This window comes from Aplysia californica, unplaced genomic scaffold (genome assembly GCF_000002075.1).
Source record: "Aplysia californica isolate F4 #8 unplaced genomic scaffold, AplCal3.0 scaffold00294, whole genome shotgun sequence".
NCBI classification, from domain to species: Eukaryota; Metazoa; Mollusca; class Gastropoda; order Aplysiida; family Aplysiidae; genus Aplysia; species Aplysia californica.
In genome coordinates, this window is record NW_004797564.1 from 525,153 (window position 1) to 539,141 (window position 13,989).

Sequence of the window (13,989 nt, forward strand, 5' to 3'; positions counted from 1 at the left end):
AAGGAAAAGAGAATGGCTTAACAGGATGCCCCCACGGGACGCCGATTGGTGACGGTAAGAAGCTGTCCCTTTTCCCCACGGGACGCCTATTGGAAGATGGGTACCCATTATCGAGGAGAAAAGCGATCATTTTAGACAGTTTGTCTTCTAAGAGAGAGTCATTATAATATTATGTGCAGCGTGCTGACAAAATGAGTTGCTTCTTGGATTCAAGTCTGAAGGAAATAGATACATCATCCTTATACATGAAGTTTCTACAATTTATAAGTATGAAATGGTAAAAGACAGGTTATAGTTAAAGAATATGGTATCAATAGACAATCTACAAATTTGACCCTTATTTCGATGTTTGACCTATATCTCCTTTTGTGGATTGCGGGAAATAACTCATTTTTTCAGCACGCCTTACAAAAGCCTTTTTCTTCTAAATCATTATTTTGACGAGCGCCTGATTTCACCACAATGCCTCACATATTCTCTGATGGCTGCCTTACAGATTCAGACAGAGAGCACGACTACCCCATCGAGCTTGACGCAGATGAGAACCAGCTGTTTGTGATCCAGCAGAACGTCCGGCGCACGGATACGCTGATCGTGCTGGACCTGAGCCAGGGCGGGGAGCGGGTCATGATAGAGGACACTAAGGCCTACGTCCACTCTTTCCGACTGAACGGGAACAAGAAGTGAGTCGATCATGCTTTTAGTGGTGTTCTTTTTGTTTGCTAGACATAAATGTGAAGCGTGCTGACAAAATGAGTCACTTCTCGGATTCAAGCCTGAAGGAAATAGATACATCACGCTTATATGTGAAGTTTTTACAATTTATAAGTATGAAGTAATAAAAGACAGGTTATAGTTTAAGAATATGGCATCAATAGAGAATATACAAATTTGAAATTTGACCCTTATGTCGATTTTTTGCAAATATCTCCTTTTGTGGATTGCGGGAAGTAACTCTTTTTGTAAGCACACCTTACAAATAGGTGTCGCGACGCGTTGGAATCAGGCTCTCATCAATTTTTGGGCATGTGAAGGTATTGGTATCATCTGAAAGCTTATTCATTTGTTTTGTTTCCAATTAAATAAATATCTATTTATCTTGAATAGAACTCAAGATATCTGCATTTGAAGGAAGTGAGGTTGTCTGGTTTCAGTCCTTGAAAACAGAAAAAATGACATATTTTGTGCCTTTAATCTAGTTTTTTCAGAAAAATTTGCCTTGAAATGTGTTTTTATATGGACCTATAAGAGGTTGAACCAAAAAATAAAGGTTCAATAAAAATTTACAAACTGGCACAAAAATGCCTGTTTCTCAGATTTCTGAATACTAGATCTACCTCAGGAAAAAATTCTTTTGTAATTTTTGTTTTGTATGTTTAGGAAAAATTCATCACACAGATTTGTAGATCTACTTTTTGCCGAGATGCCTGCAAAAAACAATTTATTTCCATGAAAAATAAGTGCGGTATTATTACGTAAGACATGTCAACAAAATCTAATATGGCCACCGTATCCATGGAAACAAATTATTTTTCTCTAATTTGATTGCGGATTTTAAGACACCTTACTATGCTTGTTATATATGTGTGAAATTTAGTGATCCTCTAATAAGCGAGTTAGCCTTCAGCAACACCAACTTTTGTGTTCAATAAAACGGAATGTAATCATTCCCAACATTTCAGGTTCCTAATTCTGTGTGTCTACAAGAGTTTAGATTCCTTCAATCCCTCCTACAAATACAAACTCTACGATGTGGGACAGTTTTCCTCGTATTTTTTGGAAAAAGAAGCTTCCTCCATGGATGTTACAAATAATGGTGACATCGTGGCATACGCGGATGAACGTAAGTATTGCTATTACATACTTTCAAGGAGGGGGCTCTAGTGGCCTTAAGGTTAAGGTGTTTGCCTCTCATTCAAAGGTCCCGGGTTCACATCCGAGTAGCGACGAAAAATTTTCTGCTCTAAAATTGTCTCCTTTCACCTCCTTTCCTGCTCTCTAGCAATGTTCTGTCGTCTGCTTTCGTCTCCACTTTTTATCCCTACCCCCTCACCTCCTTTGCCCCCTCCTCTGGGCTCCAGACTCTTTCTGCAGCCTTTGTACTGCTACTCCTTGGCTCCTTACTGCTGTCTTTCAGCCACACCCCTGATCTTCTGATAGGAAAGATCTACACCTATTCTTTTCGGACAAAGGCGAAAAATCTCAGAGGTCCTGTTTGAAAGTTGCGCACGTTAAATATCCCTTGGTGGTTGAGAAATGATAAGAGTAGGCTTCGGTCGCCACCCGGGCAAAATTAAAAATTTCCTACCAATTGAAAATGTTTCATGTGTACTGCGCGCTCATATGACCTTATGCAGTTGCAAGCGCCGTAAAACATTTACCCCCCAAAAAATACTTTCAAGGGGCGGAGCAAATAATGTTTTCCCTTGAGTGTGAAGAAGTAGAGGTGTTTGATGTCCCCTGTTCAACATAGATGGAAATTGAAATGTCAGTCGAGGACAAAACATAGAAGTAAGGAAAAACAAAACTGAGTCTCAACTGACTTTCAACTTAGTCGCAACTGACTTCCAAAGGTTGGGAATAAAAAACAGACTTACTGAACACCAGCAGTCACAACTGACTTCCAAAGTCTGTTCACCTCATTTATCTGTTCATCTTCTTAATCGGCCAATAACGAAAGAGAATTTTGAATCTGGTGCTTGGTAGATGATTGAAAGGCTAGATGCACTCAAATGTATCACAACGTGGTGGAATCAAGAGCTCTTTATTTTTGGGGCATTTGGGGTCATAGGCATCATCTTAAAACCTGTTTTTACTAATGTTTTTCTGTTTCAGTTTTTCTATCCAGCGGGTTCTAACCCTTCAGCCTGTCAATATGTCAAAGAATTTACGGGTTTTTATCAGCTGTGTTTTGTGTTTTTACAAATAAAAACAAATAATTACATAATATAGGACTAATTCTAAAACATTCTCTGAGTGACTTTCTCATTGTATTTGGTCGCTTTTAAGCACACAGGTGCTTTTTTATCCCAAAAATTGCTGTTTGAGAAAATCGAAGGTAAAGTTTTTGGACTCTTGTTCAGTTTCTTTAAAAGACAAGGAGAGTTTTCTCAGTAACCAAACAAATATACACACCAATGAAACCAAACCTCTCCTATAGGTAGGGCAATGCCCACTTTTGGTGTAGGTCAAGATTTCTGGAAACCCCTGAAATCTGGGTTAGCCCGCTTGTCCATAAAAGCGACCATTTGTATGTTGTAGGCACCTGCTACATCTGCTCCCCCAAGCGCGAGGAGCGGAGCCTGGAGATCATTTACCGCCTGCACCACACAGAGACCATCACCAACATCAGGTTCTCACCGGACGCCTACTATCTCCTGACTTTCAACCCCGAGGACGCTTTTAGAGTGTGGGTTCCTCGCCGTGGAGAGTGCACCTTTGCCGTAGAAGCGGACCAGAAGAAGAAGAGTCGGTTTTCCCTGACGGAGACTTCGGGGAAAGTTGTGCACATCACGGCAAACCAGCGGCTGCTGCAGGTTTGTCCTTTGATCAAATACCCCACATCCCCAGTGCTTTCTTGTCGTATCTCCATTTTTTTTACAGTGAAAATGTGACATCTTTTTAAGCTCACTCATTGTTATGAACTGTTTTCACTATTATTAAAAACGACTAGGGAGTAACTAAGTAACTAATGGGATGTATTTAATAAAAGTATACTGAGTTTTAACTCCATGTATTTGTATCTGTTTTTTTAGAATCATTTTCATATTTGAAAAAACTGACAAATTAAATGTTGAATGTCAGGATATTGCACAGCATGAATGAAAAGTAATATTTTTAAACCATAAATGATATATGTGTCTTGACATTGGGGAATCAGGCGCTCGTCAGCTTAAAGGCTGTTAATTTGCCTTGCTTTTGATGAAGAAAGTATCCATTTATCTTGAATAGAAGTCAAGATATTTGCGATTGAAGGTCGCCTCGTTTTAGAAGTAAAATTAGCTAAAAAATGGCCACCAAAGTTTGATGACTTCTATAGCTCAAGAGTCCTTGGTAAATGCGAAATTACATTTTTTGTGTCTTTAATCAATGTTTTTCCTTTAAATCCACTCATAAAAGTCTTTTGGAATAGACAAACAAGGTTATTGAGCCAAAATATAAAAATTCCATAAAATTTTCCAATTTCTCGGATTTCATTCTTTTGACGAGTGCCTGATTTCGCCATGATGTCTCACATATCCAATGTTTCTGTTTCAGGTAATGTCCGACGTGAAGCAAAAGTCCACCCTCAAGATCCACGACCTGTCCACTGGGAATGTCCTGCATGAGCTGAGCAGCCCAGAGCTGAGTCATTTCTACCAGATCGACTCCCTAGATCTGGACGAGGGAGAAGAGTTTGTTCTAGTCTCCACACAACAAGTCGAAGTCGTGGGTGGGAACCGTTCAAAGTGAGTCCTAGTTCACGGTCGCAGCATCCATCTTGTCTGTTGAATTTGAGTTGTTGCTATTTTTGTGATCATTAAATGAATTGAAAGATTGTATTTTAACAATTTAAAAAAAACGTGCTTATATAAAAAAATTAAATGGCAACAAGGAAAGAGGGCGACCGAGAAAGACCTGGACAGATGGAGTCAGGCAAACATTAACCACCCACGGCATCCCCCTTTCCCAAACTCTCCCGCGACACCCAAAAGGGTATAAGCAGTGGATAAAATACAACAAAAAAAAGATTACATTTTCTAATTTCCTGTGAGTTGTTGCTATTTTTGTGATCCCTAAATGACTTTAAATATTTTGTGGTCTGCCTGTATAATTTCCAGTGAGTTGTTGCTGTTTCTGTGATCCATAAATGACTTAAAAGATTTTGTGGTGTGTTGTATAAAATCAAAACTGTCCAAGACAGACTCCCATTGTGGAGGACAAAAGTGGTTGTCTTAGACACAGCAGTGTCAAAAGAATATGTGTCTCGAAGTGGTGGAATCAGGCGCTCGTCAATTTTTGAACATATGGAGTTACTGGTATCATCTTAAAGCCTGTTCATTTGCCTTCCTTTTCGTGAAAAAAATATTCATCTATGTTGAATAGAAGTCGAAATACTTGCAAATGAATTGAATGAGGTCAGGGCTGCCTGGTTTCAGAGGTAAAATTAGCAAGAAAATGGCCGCCAAAGTTGAGTAACTTCCATAGCCCGAGAGTCCTTGGAAACTGAAGGTTTACATTTTTGTGCCTTTAATCAATGTTTTTCCGTAAAATCCACACAAAAATGTGTTTTTAAATGGAAACAAACCAGACCGAAGGGCTAGAACCCACATGGCCACTGGATCGGAAAAGTAAAGTAAGTAAAGTAAAGTAAATGGAAACAAAAGGTGTTGGCCCCAAAAATGAATTAGAAAAAAATTGTCAAACTAGAGGGCAAATGCCGATATCTTCGATTTCACTATTTTGATGAGCGCTGATTTCAGCACGAAGCTTCATATATTTAAAAACATTAAGGAGAAAATGAATCAGCATCATCATCATCATCATCATCATCACCATCATCATCATCATCATCATCAACATCATCAAGCGCCAGATCTAGGGCAGGCTTCTGAAAATGAATAGGGGTTGTTTTATTGAGGTGATTGTCTTGGACAGGTGACCGTTAGTGCAGGCTCGAAGGTCACTACACTGCCACGCTCTGACAAAACACTTTTTTTTTATTTTGGCGCCAATATTTTTTTATTTTACAAATCGATAGTAAAGATTGATTCCCAGCATGTGACAAAATAATATATTAAAATGGAAATGTGCCTGGTTTTTTAATAAATTAAATTTTTGATTTATAAAAACGCATTTATTTTAAACGTACTCCTACAGAACACATTTGTACCGCCGTGATCCCACAGAACATATTTTTCTTTAAAATTCACAAACAAGAATCTTACAGGTGCTCGGAAAAACACTTTTTTTTTTCCTCTGGCCCCCCAAAATGTATAACATTATGTTTACTCTAATTCTTTATCATGCTGTGCCCGTGGTTTTATGCACCCCGCATAATTTAGCGAAATTTGATATTTTTTTGCCTAATTTCTGAATATTTTCCTCTATTATTCTTTGTTAAAATTAACAGAATCGCATAATTTCAAATTATTGGGCTCAGTTTGTATAATTTCAGAATTTTTATTGCATAAAACGACGGGGACAGATCATGCTTGTTGTAACAGTCCTCACCCCCCAACATTTTCCCTTCCTTCTCGTTCTACAGGTCAGCTCTCCTGTGGGATGTTGAGACCGGCAAGCTAGTGTCGCGGGTCGGCAGCGAGAAGCCATTTGACGCCACCAAAGTTCTCATCAGCAACAACATCGTCTACATCCTGGCCTGCTTCTTCAAGGACACCAATGTATACGTGTACAGTGTCGGGCCAAGGCACAGGATGCTGGCGGGGGCAAAACCAATCAGGAAGATTGATCGACACAGCAAGTCAGTTCTGCAGGTGAAGTTCTTTCTGTAGTTCATAATAGTTGGTATAAAAAGAACGTCTGTTACTTGCAGTGTATCGTACTGGTGGTGATACACCTTACAAAAAATACACTTAGGTAATTCCATGAATAAGGTTTTTATCTTATCTTATCTATCTTATCTTATCTTGTCTTTTCACCCACCATGTACTGAGCCCAAAATTTGAAGAAACAAATTTTTTATTGCAGTTTTTAAATTTATTATATCGGTTATATGGGCTCTAGAAATATTTTGTCAAAATTCAAAATCTAAAAGTTGAAAAAAGCAAGAAAAAAACTTAATATAGGTCCAGTGTGTTAAAGTATGAAACAGTTGGGTTTTTTTAGTCTCTCCTAGTAGTATAAGTAGTAGTATAAGTAGTAGTATAAGTAGTAGTATAAGTAAGGTTTTACAGCACTCACAACTGCATAAGGTCATATGAGCGCCAATGGGGTGGATGTCAACAGAGAAGTCCAAACGGGGAATCAGGCTTACCCTACTCACCTCTCAAGCCTCAACAGCACAAAGTCTGCTTCGACTATCAAGGCACCCCAGAAAAAGCAGTTCACTAGAGAGTGACAGACATACAAAAGAAGTAGAGGAAACTGACGATAGTAAGGATGAGGAAAGAAAAAGAAGCAGTTCCTCCTATGTTGTTCCGGCACTGTATGAGCATGACGATGATAAATCAGCCCATTTACAATTCTACTGTGCGTAAGATATTATTATTCCACCTTAGGGAATGGCATAGAGACACTTCAGTCAGTGGCACTGCCCTGGGAGGGGGGAGGGTTTGTCTCTCTTGTAAAATTTTGCATTTTGGGCTTAGTTCATTTGAACAGCTTCTCATGAAGGCTGAGTAAGTACAGAGAATGAAAGTTCTTTTTTTGGGGGGGGAGGGGGGGGGGTTGGGTAAGTGTTTTATGACACTTGTAACTGTATAATGTCCTATGGGTGCACTGGTCACATTGAACATTTTCAGTCGGTAGGAAATTTTGAATTTTGCTCGGGTGGCAGCCGAAGCCCACTCTTGTCATTTTTCAATTACCAAGGGATCTTTAAAGTGCACAACTTGCACACATAATCTCCAAAATTTTTCGGCCTTGTCCGAGAAGGCTAGGTGTGGATCTTACCTACCCTAAGATTAGGGATGTGGCTGAAAGACAGCAGTAAGAAGGAGCCAAGGAGTGGCAATAGAAAGGCTGCAGAAAGAGTCAGGAGCCCAGAGGAGGGGGTAAAGTACGCGAGGAGGTGGGGTCAGAAAGAGACGAAAGCAGACAACAGAACATTGGTAGAGAGCAGGAAAGCATGCAAAAGCAGAAAATTTTAGAGAAGAAAATTTTCCGTCTCTGTCCGGATTAGAACCCGCGACTTATTGAATAAGAGGCGAACACCTTAACCTCTAGCACCACAAGACCCCCTAGAAGGAAAGTTGACTGTGAAGCTTTGAACAGCGTCTAAGGAACAAAGAGTTTTTCTCTAAATAGCTACAGAACCAAAACTTGATAAAAATCTCTTCACCCTTTTGTAACAACATGTACAACCAAAACTGTTCCAATGACCACCTGTCCCAGACGGTCACTTGTACCAGTGACCACATCCCATTTCTCCTCTTACATTTCAAAGATATTATGTGAGGCAGCGTGGTGAAATCAGGCTCTCGTCAAAATAATGAAAGTCAAGAGACTAGCTTTTTTCCGCAGATTTGGGAATTTTTATGGGTTTTCCTGCTCAACATCTTTTATGCCCCAAAATTGACGAGCGCCTGACTCCACCACATCATTACACTTTTGTCATTGTTGTGTTGGAACCTTGATGTGTACATGGTCAGGTTGTTAGTGTTTGAGCGCTCAATCAGCTGCTTGCACAGTATGCTTCCCGGGAAGCTAAGAATGTTTCTGAGTGTTCTTTGGTCTGCTGGGGTAATAATATATGTGAAGCGTGCTGACAAAATTAGCTACTTCTCGGATTCGAGCTCTGTGGAAATAGATACATCATGCTTATAAGCGAATTTTTTACAATTTGTAAGCATGAAATGATAAAGGGAATGTTATACACAAAGAATATGGCATCAATAGAATGTCTACTAATTTGACCCTAGTGTTGATTTTTTGCCAATATCTCCATTTGTGGATTGCAAGAAGTAACTCATTTGTCAGCACACCTCACATAATATAGTGTAAAAGGCATACAGCTTGCAGTCAAGCGGAGTTGTGCACTATGCAAATGTTATTTATTATGTATTATTATTACGATTATTATTGTCATTATTATTATTATCATTATTATTATTATTATTATTACTATTATCATTTTTTATTATTATTATTATCATTATTGTTATTATTATTATTATTATTATATTATTAGCCTATTATTATTATTTTTGATTGTTATTATTATTATTAGTATAAGCTTATTATTATTATTATTATTATTATAATTATTATTAGCCTATTATTATTATTATTATTATGTGACCAGCTTCATTTTCCTCCCCAGCTGTTGCTGTGTTTCAGTGACACCGAAGCCGGGGGTTCGGATCGACTGATTTCTGTCGGAGCTGACAATTCCATAAAAATCTGGGACTTGGATCAAGTGCTGAAACCCGAATCAAAGACAAAGAAAGTTGATATTGGCGCCTCAACATGCCTTGCTTACACTAAGTATGTGTTAACTCTTTCTCTGTCGGGCCTGTTCTGTAATTCTGACAAGGGTTCAAGATAGTCACGGGAAATGCAGTGAACGGGTTAAAGACATTTTTTATTTTTGGCTCAACACCTTTTATGGCTTTTTGAAAACACATTTCTGAATAGATGGTACTGAAAAACCTTTGTTAAGGACACGAAAAAATGTAAATTTCCAGTTTCCAAGGACTCTCCAGCTTTGGAAGTCACCAAACTTTGGCGGCCATTTTCTCGCTAATTTTACCTCTGAAACCAGGCAACCCTCACCTCCTTCAATCGCAAATATCTCGACTTCTATTCTTGACAGATGCATACTTTTTTTTACCAAAAGCAAGATAAATGAACAAGCTTTAAAATGATACCGATAACTCCACATATATAAAAATTGACGAGCGCCTTATTACACCGCATCATGACACATATGGTTTTGATCAAGTGTGTTTAGACTCTACTTATGATAACATATATAACTTGATACCGTAGTCATTGAACGGCCAAGTTTTGTTAATACATAGAATGCAAATTTATGAAAAGAAAAAGAGAGACCGAAAGGGAGTGGAAGGATCACTATTGGAACTTTGTTCTTTGTACGATTCTTCACGACGTAGTGGATTCAGGCGCTCGTCAATTTTTGGGAGCATGGGGAAATTGGTATCATCTTAAAGCCTCTTCATGTCCCTTGAATTTGGTGAAAAAAAAATATATTTATCTTGAATAGAAGTCGAGATGTTTGCAATTGAAGGGGGTGGAGTCACCTGGTTTCTGAAGTAAATCTAGCGAGAAAATGGCAGCCAAAGTTTAGTTACTTCCATAGCTCAAGAGTCCTTATAACTGCAAATTTACTACATTGTTCGTGACTTTAACACTTTTCCGCCTCATCTCGCCGATTTGCGATGTTTACCGCCCAGTTTCTTTGGATTTTCCCCAAAATATGATGGCAAACTGTTACATTTTTTGTGCCTTTAATCAATGTTTTTCTGTAAAATCCACACAAAAATGTGTTTTTAAATGGACATAAAAGGTGTTGGACAAAAAAACATAAATTTTTATTTTAATTATCCATCGGCCAAAAAATGCAGATTTCTTTGATTTCATTATTTTGACAAGAGCCTGATTTCACCACGCTGCTTCACAATTGTAAATTGCGCTGTGCACTTTCCTTGTAGAAATGTGCTATATAAATGTAAGTTGTTATCGTAATTGTAATCATCATTATTATAATTATTATTCCTGTTAATTTTCTCCGACACTTCAAAACACTGAAATGTTTTGTTTTAATAATTTTTTTTGCTTTGCACTTTCTCCTCAGAGAGTGTGATGCCGTTTTCTTCGCCACGGACAAAGGCTTCATCGTGCGGCACAGTTGCAAGGACGACTGCGAGAGGAAAACTCTGACCTCGGAGCTTGAGGGCGCGGTGCACATCATGCTCATGTCCAAGAACGGCCGGTACCTCATCGCTGCTGTCGGAAACATGATCTATGTGTATTATCACGAAACAGGTACAGTCGGGAACACAGCAATGTATTTTTTAATAGACATAAAAGGTATTGAGCCAAAAAATAAAAATTCAATAAAAATGTCCGAAATTAAAGCTTATTCATTTACCTTGCTTTAAACGTAAAAAATACCCATCTATCTTGAACAGAAATCAAGATATTTCTGACTGAAGGAGGTGAGGATGTCTGGTTTCTGTTGTGAAATAGGAAAGAATATGGCTTGGCTGTCAAAGTTTGGTAACTCCAATAGCTAAAGAGTCCTAAATAACTGAAAAACGACTTATTTTGTGCCTTTAATCAACTTTTTTCAGTAAAATTCACATGGAAATGTGTTTTTATATGGACGTAAAAGGTTTTGAGCTAAAAAACAAAAATTTGATAAAAATTGCCAAACTGGTGGAAAAACGCCTGTTTCTCCGATTTCGTTATTTTGACGAGCGCCTGATTTCACCACGTTGCCTGACATATTATGTAATTATGTACTATTCAGCAAAGTTTTGTGATTATTATGCAGGTTGCAGGAAATAAAAAAAAGGGGTTGAGACTAAGTAGATTTTTCAAATCTTGTGAATATTATGTAGATGACCAGAGTGTGGTCAAGGAGCACCACAGGTTTTGTTGACGGTACCGATCCTCCACAGGTGAACTGGAATACTCCCTGGAGTCGTGCTGTGCTGGGAAGATCAGCTGTATGGCTGAGAACAACAATGTCCTCATTGCCGGCCACTCTGGCATGGAAGGAAAAGGAAGGATCTGGGATCTCTCAAATGGTAAAGAAAAATGCTAACACCTTATACTTATTTACACTATGCCCCCACAGGACGCCGATCGGCGATGGTAAGAAGCAGTCCCTTTTCTTCATGGGATGTTGTTCGGGGACGGTGTGATATATAGCAGGTATTGTACCTGTATCCTGGTGTGTGGGGATCGCGCTGCGTGGGTGAAAAGTGTTATCCCTTTGAGCCCTAACCTCCTGAGGCTACCGTGCCTCTGTGCCTGAGCTCCTGAGTGATATATTACTAACATTCATAATGATCATCAGAATCACATTCAATACCCCACTCAAGGTAGTCTTGTCATTTTCAGTGTCTAATTTACAAAAATCTTCAAAAAAGATCAATAACGTCTTCTATCGTAAGCGCTGTTTTCCTGTACGCATTTTGTCTCAGGCGGCCCGGGTTGGGGATGGGGTCTTGCTTACCGCTGTACCGGTGGCTAGGCATAGAGGTAGTTTTACAAGCCACTGGTGTACTAGTGGCAAAGGCTCATAAGGTCATTGATATTAATAATAATAGGTTTAGTGAGACGTGCTGACAAAATGAGTTACTTCTCGCAATTCACAAATTGAGATATTGGCCTCAAATCGACACTAGGGTCAAATTTGTAGATTTTCTTTTGATGCCATATTCTTTAAGTATAACATGTCTTTTTTTATTTCATACTTATAAATTGTATAAACTTCACCTATAAGCCTGATGTATCTATTTCCATAGGGCTCAAATCTGAGAAGTAACTCATTTTGTCAGCAGGCTTCACATTTGTATTGCGCAAATTTCCTATCAACAGCAAGCTCTGTGCACTCTACAACAATCCACATTAACAACTTTCATTCATTGTTATTGTATTTATATTATGATCATATGTGAGCTGTGCTGGCAAAATGAATTAATTCTCGCAGTCCACGAATGTAGATTTCAGAAAAAAATCAACACAAGGGTCACATTTGTTCATTCTAAACCAATGCTTTTTCCTTTACAAATTTAACATGTCTTTTATCATGTTATACTAACAAATTGTAAAAATACAATCTATAATCGTATCTATTTCCATCGAGCTAAAACTTGAGAAGTAACACATATTGTCAGCACAACTCACATATCGACACCGTTCTTGTCAGGCCTCATGAGCATGAGCGCTGAAGCTTCAGAGAAGTAAAGAGCTCTGAGGTGAGAAAATGTGCAACCTCATTTGACCCTGCTTTAATAAGAATTGCATTTACATAGCCTATATCCACACTCTACAGCAAGCTCTGTGCACTTTACAGCCATTATTACCCCCAGAAGATCATACAACACTCAGAAACAATTTCAGCTTCTCGGGAAGCATACAGTGCTAACACAGATTGCATGTGCTCAAACATTAACAAATTGACATCTTTCACTGTATCTCAATACAATAGTTTTTTTCTTTTTTATCTTCTCGCACCTCCAGGCAGGGCTCTGAAGGACGTGTCCTACCTGTATTCCTTTTATGAGACAGCTGTCAACCCAAGGGGCACACAGGTAACTGCTTTCTGTTGTATCATTTTTTTAAAAAAATTTTGTGGTAATTGTTTTACGGCGATCGCAACCGCATTAGGTCATATGAGCGCACGAGACACCAAACATTTTCAGTTTGGTAGGAATTTTGAATTTTGCCCAGGTGGCGACCGAAGTCTACTTTTATCAATTTTGGACCACCAAGGGATCTTAAAAGTGCGCAACTTGCTCACAGGACCTCCAAGAATTTTTGCCCTTGTCCGAGAAGGCTAGGTGGAGATCTTTCCTACCAGAAGATCAGTGGTGTGGCTGAAAGACAGCAGTAAGAAGGAGCCAAGGAGTAGCAGTAAAAAGGCTGCAGAAAGAATCAGGAGCCCAGTGGAGGGGGGGCAAAGGAGGGGAAGGCTGTGGAGGAAGAAAGTGGAGACGAAAGCAGACGACAGAATATTGCAAGAGCGAAGGAAAGAAGGTGAAAGGAGACAATTTTAAAGAAGGAAATGTTTCCGTCACTACCCGGATTTGAACCCAGGACCTTTAAATTTGAGGCGAACAACTTAACCTCTAAACCATGAGAGCCTCCTGTTCTATCATGCATAAATATCACTTTCTGTGTGTATATTGAATATTATACTGATTCTAGTAGTAATCTATTAGCTTTTTCCTTGCAAATGGGACGCTTTTTAAAATAACTTATTTGGAGTTTCAATGGGTTTTTTGGTGCTCTAGTGTGGTTTTTTCCTTTGTTCTTCTCGGATAAAACATCTATTGTCCTTATCTCTCCTCCTTTTCTATGTATGTTACTTTCTCTAGTAATGCCTCTAATCCTCAGTACTTATATGACCTACTTGTGTCGCAAGTGCCGTAAAAGTCCTACTAATACCCCCCAGGGCAGTGCTAGTGACTGAAGTGTCTTTAGGCCATTCCCAAAGGGGGGTCATTAACATGTTCTTATGCACAGTTTGTAAATGGGCTGATTCATCAATGTCATGCTCGTAACTGTGCCTGAACTGCGACAGGGAACTGCAGTTTTTTCTTTCCTAATCCTTACTATCGTCATTTTCCTTGA

The 13,989-nt window shown here is 38.9% G+C and overlaps 1 protein-coding gene across 1 annotated transcript in view; it reads left to right on the plus strand.

The window, feature by feature from the left end:
- Positions 1-13,989, plus strand: part of LOC101864694 — a 41,016-nt gene that overhangs the window by 22,187 nt on the left and 4,840 nt on the right. Inside the window, exons 14-22 of the mRNA XM_005101691.2 lie at positions 497-683; positions 1,683-1,843; positions 3,262-3,536; positions 4,258-4,448; positions 6,248-6,476; positions 8,984-9,147; positions 10,478-10,668; positions 11,307-11,435; positions 12,877-12,947. Of these exons, the coding sequence (XP_005101748.1) occupies positions 497-683; positions 1,683-1,843; positions 3,262-3,536; positions 4,258-4,448; positions 6,248-6,476; positions 8,984-9,147; positions 10,478-10,668; positions 11,307-11,435; positions 12,877-12,947 (1,598 nt within the window). The remainder of the gene's footprint in view (positions 1-496; positions 684-1,682; positions 1,844-3,261; positions 3,537-4,257; positions 4,449-6,247; positions 6,477-8,983; positions 9,148-10,477; positions 10,669-11,306; positions 11,436-12,876; positions 12,948-13,989) is intronic.